Source organism: Equus caballus, chromosome 5, assembly GCF_041296265.1.
Source record: "Equus caballus isolate H_3958 breed thoroughbred chromosome 5, TB-T2T, whole genome shotgun sequence".
NCBI lineage: Eukaryota > Metazoa > Chordata > Mammalia > Perissodactyla > Equidae > Equus > Equus caballus.
Genome location: NC_091688.1, coordinates 40,476,196 through 40,483,398, shown reverse-complemented (window position 1 = coordinate 40,483,398; position 7,203 = coordinate 40,476,196). Strand labels below are relative to the sequence as shown.

The 7,203-nt window shown below is 45.3% G+C and overlaps 1 protein-coding gene across 2 annotated transcripts in view; it reads right to left on the bottom strand.

Annotated features, from left to right (window-relative positions):
• Positions 1-5,537: 5,537 nt before the first annotated feature.
• IQGAP3 (IQ motif containing GTPase activating protein 3) overlaps positions 5,538-7,203 on the bottom strand; it is a 39,635-nt gene continuing 37,969 nt past the window's right edge. For both annotated transcript variants that reach the window (XM_001500245.6, XM_005610018.4), the window contains exon 38: positions 5,538-6,701. In XM_001500245.6, the coding sequence (XP_001500295.3) occupies positions 6,588-6,701 (114 nt within the window). In that variant the 3' untranslated portion in view covers positions 5,538-6,587. The remainder of the gene's footprint in view (positions 6,702-7,203) is intronic.

Below are 7,203 nucleotides of genomic sequence, written 5' to 3'. Positions count from 1 at the left end.
CCCTCTGTCTGTTAATTGGTATAGACTTTTTGGAGAACATTAGGCCATATGTAAAAAGGTCCTTTATCAGGTACATACCCTTTGAGCAGCAACTTCTCTTCTAGAAATATAATCCAGGGAAATAAACACGGGCACAAAGGTTTAGGTATAAGGATGAATCAGGAAGAAATCTTTGTAAACAAAACATGGTGCTGAGGAACTTCAACAAGTAGGGATTTTTTGAGAGATGCTGAATAGCAATCAGGATTGTAAGGAGTGAGATGACTGGATCTAGGAAAGATGCCACACTGACCCTTCTGGAGATCTCAGTGCCAGAGACTGGTGGCCCTCTCTCCAGGGTGCTACCAGCTGGTGACTCAGCTCCAACTGGCTGCCCTTCCTGGGTGCCGCCCTCAGCATTCTAATTCCCACGGCAGAGGGGAAGGGAGTCTGAGTGTCTGCTCTAGAGTCCTGAGCCCAAGGTCCTGGTCAGTGGGTGGCAGACTCCGCTAACCATTAACCCCACCAGTCACGTGGAAGGAGGGAGGATCGGTTTCCTAAAGGAAGAGACCCAGAGAAAGCAACCCCAACAGACAACCACCACAAAGGATTTGCCACATAGCATTCTTTTATATATTGAAACTTAAACCATCTAGATGGTTATTTTATAGTGCACGGATGAAGTAAATTATAGCATATCCTGTTTAACATGGGGAAATGTTTACAATATAGATGGAAAAAAATAGGTTACAAAATAAGATGCATAGTGTGATTCTAATTGCAAATATGGTTGGAAGAAAATACATCAAAATGTTACAAGTGGTTATCACTTTATGATGGTATCATGAGTTATTTTTACCTTTTTTTTGCTTTTTAAATATTTGCTAAATTTTCTGTGATGAGTATGTATTATACTCAGGAAAAAAAATTTTTTTAAGTTCATGCTCTTTGATCGCGTAATTTCTCTTCTAGCATTCTATTCTAAAGAGATCATTAGGGGCCAGCCTGGTGGTGCAGCGGTTAAGTGTGCACGTTCCGCTTCGGCAGCCCGGGGTTCACTGGTTCAGATCCCAGGTGCGGACATGGCACCACTTGGCAAGCCATGCTGTGGTAGGCATCCCACATGTAAAGTGGAGGAAGATGGGCATGGATGTTAGCTCAGGGCCAGTCTTCCTCAGCAAAAAGAGGAGGATTGGCAGTGGATGTTAGCTCAGGGCTAGTCTTCCTCAAAAAAAATAAATAAAAAAATAAATAAAGAGATCATTAGAAATGTAAATAAAGATCTTGTACACAAAGATATCCATCACAGAATTATATACCATAGTAAAAATGGAGAACTGTTCAATATTGTAGGAATGTTAAATACATTAGACATAGGGGCTATATTATAGACATTAATAATGTTTTTGAAGAAATTTTAAAGACACGGGGAAATGTTTTTCATGGCTAAATGAATAAAGTAGAATCTAAAATTGCATGTACGGTATGATCTCAGCTACTTAACTCAGTCTCTCTAGTTTAATTCAATGGTGCTAATGCATTCTTATGTCACATTCCTAGAAGTATGCCTTCGTAGTTCTGTAGTGAAGGACGACTTTTTAAAATTTCCTATCTGTTATGGACTGATATTTTTGTGAAATACAATAAAAACTAGTTACTAGAAAAATGAAATAAAAAAGACCTATAAAATATAAACTTAATTTCTTTTTAAAAGATTGGCACCTCAGCTAACACCTGTTGCCAATCTTTTTTCTTTTCCTTCCTCTTCTCCTCAAAGTCCCCCAGTATATAGTTGTATATTCTAGCTGTAGGTCCTTCTATTTGTGGCATGCGGGACACCACCTCAGCATGGCTTGATGAGCGGTCCCATGTCCGCGCCCAGGATCCGAACCCATGAAACCATGGGCCGTTGAAGTGGAGCGTGCAAACCTAACCACTCAGCCACACGGCCGGCCCCTAAACTCAATTTTTTTTATTAGATGGAGGGGTGAAACGACGAGCTGGCTGGAAGTTTCTCAACGCTGGCTCTCCGTCTCTGCAGGTATCTATCTGGTCATGGACCAGGCACAGCTTGTGGAGCCTACTCCAAGCAGCACTGCCCTAGAACAACGGACACGCCCCTCCTCCATGTTGCTCACACCTCAGTTCTCAAGCTAACGTTTGTGTTGGCTTTCCTTTTCATAAGAGTAATGTAAGCTCATTGTAATCACAGCAGAGAAAGATACTTCCCCTCATTCCTACTCTCCAAAGGTGACCACTGCCAAGTTTCTTGTGTGTGGTTCCAGACAACACATACCAGTGACAGCTCTTCACATCAGTACACTAAGATCTAGCTCATCGTTTCTATTGGCTGCATAATGTTCCATTGTGTGTCTGCACTAAGACTATTGCCGTTACATTCAGTCCTGCCACAGATACTCTAGAGCTCTTTGCCCCCCATGCAGGTATATCCATAGGACAAATTCCTTGCTGGGTATGTGCACTTACATTTAAAAAAAATAACAGCTTTATTGAAATATGATTCACATCCCACAAAAATCATCCCTTTAAAACATACGATTGAGTAGTTTTTACTACATTTACAGAGCTGTGAAGCCATCACCACTATTTAATTACAGAACATTTTCATCACCCCTAAAAGAAACCCCATACCCAGTAGCAATTACTCTCCATTCTTTCCTCTCCCTAGACCCTGGGAACCACTAATCTATGCTCTGTTCCTATGGATTTGCCCATCTGGATGTTTCATATAAAAGGAATCATACAATATATGACCTTTTGTGTCTGGCTTTCACTTAGCATAATATTTTCAGGGTTCTTCCATGTTATAGCATGTATCAGTACTTCACTCCTTTTGATGGCTGTAGAGTATTCCATTGGTTGGATATACTACCTTTTGCTTATCCATTCATCAGTTGATGGACATCTGGATTATTTCTACTTTTTGGCTATTATTTTTTTTTTTCTTTCTGCTTTTTCTCCCCAAATCCCCCAGTACATAGTTGTATATTTTAGTTGTGGGTCCTTCTGTTGTGGCATGTGGGACACCGCCTCAACGTGGCCTGATGAGCGGTGCCATGTCCGCACCCAGGATCCAAACCAGCGAAACCCTGGGCTGCTGTAGCGGAGCGCGTGAACTTAACCACTCAGCCATGGGGCTGGCCCCCTTGGCTATTATTAATAATGATGCAGGCCTGTTCAGTGGTACAGCAGTTCACAAGTTCCACTTCAGTGGCCCAAGGTTCACCGGTTTGGATCCTGGGTGTGGACCTACACACTGCTTCTCAAGCCATGCTGTGGCAGGCGTCCTACATATAAAGTAGAGGAAGATGGGCACAGATGTTAGCTCAGGGCCAGTCTTCCTCAACAAAAAAAGAGGAGGATTGGTGGCGGATATTAGCTCAGGGCTAATCTTCCTCAAAAAAGAAAAAAAGATACTATGAACATTTGTGTACAGATTTTTGTGGGACATATGCTTTCAATTTTCTTGGGTTTATGCCTAGGAGTGGAATTGCTGAATCATATGGTAACTCTATGTTTAACATTTTGAGGAACCGTCAACTTTATTTCCAAAGCACCTCCACCATTTTACGACCTTCCTAGCAATATAATTGAGACTTGCACTTTCCCCACATCCTCACCAATACTTGTTATTATCTGTTTTACTTTAGCTAACCTAGTGAGGGTGAAGTGGTATCTTATTATTTTGATTTGTATTTGCTAATGACTAATGATATTGAACATCTTTGCTTGTGCTTATTAGCCATTCATGTATCTTCTTTGGAGAAATGTCTATTCAAATTCTTTGCCCATTTAATTGGGTTGTCTTTTTATTTTTGAGTCGCCAGAGTTCTTTATACATTCTAGATATAAGTCCCTTATCAGATATGATTTGCAAATATCTTCTCCCATTCTGTTTATTGTCTTTTCATTTTCTTGAAGGTGTCCTTTGAAAGCATAAGTTTTTAGCTTTGATGAAGTCCAATTTACCTATTTTTCTTCTTTCGTCACTTGTGCTTTTGGTGTCCTAAGAAACCATTGCCTAATCCAAAGTCATGAAAATTTATATCTGTTTTCTTCTAAGAGTTTTATAGTTTTAGCTCTTACATTTAGGTCTATGATCCATTTCAATTTTTGTATATGTGTGAGGTAGGGGTCCAACATCATTCTTTTGTATGTGGATATCCAGTTGTGTCAGCACCATTGGTGGACAGACTCATCTTTCCCCATTGAATTGTTCTGGCACCCTGCACTTACATTTTTAATGTTGCCAAATCGTCCTCCAAAGAGATTGCACTGGTGTGTACTCCCACCCATAGAAACTAAGTGCCTGTATCTCAGATTGAGCATTGAAGGTTGGGAAAAGACACTGAGGAACTGAAGCTCATCAGAGACCATCACTAGGGTGGAGGAGAGGGGTAGGCTGGAAAGAGTGGCCTAAGAGCTGGGGTTGAAGGAGGTGGAAATGTTTCTCCCGGAGAATAATGCAGGGGAATGTAAATTCTGGGTGGGCGGGCCTCACTTTGAAGCCCTGTTCTGTCCCTGACCAGCTGTGCAGCCCTGGGCAACTATCCAAACCTGCTTACCTCAGTTCCATCATGGGTTAAACAAAGAGGGCACTGCTTACCTTTGTAGAGTTGTTGCGAGGAGTAAATGGATGTAAATATCCTAGCCCATGACAGGCCCTCAATAAGGGTAGCTACTGTGACATTTCTAACTGTGGTGTCTGCAGCTGCGCTCATGTTACTGTGGGCGAGCCTCACAGTGGGATAGTGTTGGAGCCACTGGTGAGTGTGAGATTTTTAATGATGACTGATCATGGGTAGAAACTTGGATCCACTGGTATGTGTCAGTGTCACCCAGAGCAAGGCAGTACTTGAAGTCTTTGCTGTGACATGTTAAGAGGGGAAGAGGATGTGACTGAGATTGAATGTGACAGCAAGATAGATCCTGAGTGACAGAATGGAATGGAGTGTGGGGAGGCAGGCTGCACCAGGCAAACTTGTGGGTGCCCAACTGGGGCTGCCTGGGAGTTCAGATGTCAGGCAGGTGTCTGCTGTGCTGTCCCCTTCTCCACAGACCTCCCTCCCTGCTTCCTGAAAGCAGGAAGGGAGAGGAAGCTTTCCTCCTGGAAGGGAGATTTTGATCCGAGTATAGAACCTACAATACCTAAGGAACTGCAGCTCAGGCACCTTTGGCGTCGTGACCCAAGACTCAGGAACAGAACCCTGCTGGGAATGTGTGCAAAACGGGTGGAGTAGAACTCGGACTGGTGTCTCCTCCTCTTGGCTTTAGTCTTCAGAGTGGCCGATAAAGAACAGAATCGAAACCTAAGCATTCCTTCCTCCTCTCTGTGCCCTGGGGGAGGGAAGAGAGGAATAAATGCCACATCTCATTAAGCTTTTACGAGCTTTGGCTGGCAGACTGGGCCCACGCTGGAGGCAGGCAGGGGGCCGGGGAGGTTGCAGGAAGGACTCCCCAGATCTCTCGGGGAAGATCCGTCCCAGAACTGGGAGGCCTGCTCTGCAGGAAACGAAATAAGAGGTTAACAACAGATGTGGGGGGAACAGCTGCTTTTATTAAAATGACATCAGAAGGACAACAGGGACGGGAAGTTGGGTAGATGTGGGGATGAGAGAGAGCAGGGGCAGAGACAAGAGTGCAGATCTATCGAAATTGCCTGGAAGAGTCAGCTCTAAGGTGCGAGAGTCCTGAGGGTGAAGGAGAAAAGGGCAAGACTGCTCTTTGTACCGCATGAAGCCAAAATAATGAGCTCTTAAACATGAGTGCAATCTTATTGCCCCAACCCAAGGTGACTTTATATACAAGGTATAAAAGATCGGCGTGAATATTAGTTTGAATAGGGGAAATGAGAACTCTTTCTCTGAGCTCAAAAAGAAGAAAGACTTAACCATGATTAAGGCTGCACAGTGATCCAGAGTGTAGGGGTGGGAGAGAGAATAAATACCCTAGTGACCCACATATAAAACAGACCATAGACATGGGAGTGAGGTTTGAGGTTAATGGAGGGTCATCTTGCCTATGCCGCCACGGAGGACAACAGCGCCACAATGCCACGTGGGCATTAACAAGCACCATCTGCCCCGGGGGGAGGCATCGCAGCAGCAGAGCGGCCTGGGGCTCAAAGGGCAGGAACACGCGCTGCTGAGGAGTGGAGTAGGGATAGGGAGCCCGGCCCTGGCTTTGGGGTCTGCAGAGAGAAGGAAGGTGGAGAGAAATCAGGCCGCCAGGGCAGGGCTTGTAATACTGGGCTGACTGTGGGAAAGCAGCGGCAGACACAAGAGCAATAGCCTTCCCAGGCCAAGGGCAGGCCTAGGTTCATACCCTACCATCTGGCTGGAAAACCATCGGGTTCTGGGACTTAAAGGCCACAGAGCCATACCCCGAGGCAAGGCTCACTTCAGCCAGTCAGAGACCCTGCCTGTGGCCAGGTAGACAGGCTCCCCCGAGCCGGGGAGGGGGTGAGACTCCCCAAGCCTTGCCCAATCCTGAGCTCTGGGTGTCTGCAGGGAAGCGTGGCAGTGAGTTAGTGTTAAGACAAGCATCCAGCGAGGTCAGAAGGGCTTGCATGGCACCCACTGCCGCTGTCACTTCCGCAAGAACTTCTTATTGAGGAGGAAGATGAGAAGGTTGACATTGACCTTGGCCTTGTTGAAGAGCTTCATGACAGCCACACCTTCGTACTGGAGCTGCAGGAGGTCCTAGGAGGAGGGAAGGGGCAGGGAGGGGAGTCTGAGGGTTCCTCACTGTGGTCCAGCCAGGCGACAGCACACTAACATCTTGGAGCCTTTCACAATCATCCTTGGCACTGGCCACTGAAGTGGGGCATCGAAACCCCACTTTACAGATGAGGAAACCAAGGCCAAGAGAGAGGTACAGTGACTTGACCAGACGTCAATTCAAGCAGAGCCAGGGCTTGAAATCAGTTCTCTCATTCAAAAGGCAAAATAGCAGAGCAAAAAGATTTAGATTTAAAATGACTGCTTCCCTGAACACTGTCCTATGACTTAGGCCAGCTTCTTAACCTGTCAGCCTCAGAGCCTGCAAAATAGGGATAATGCCTCAGAGTGGTGGAGAGGATTAAATGACGCAACGTGTAAAGTCCCTGACATGCGATAGGGCTTCAAATATTAATCCTGCTCCCGACATCACCAGCCCACTCCACTCTCCCGATGCTTGGCAGTGGGGTCTGTGTCAGGGCAC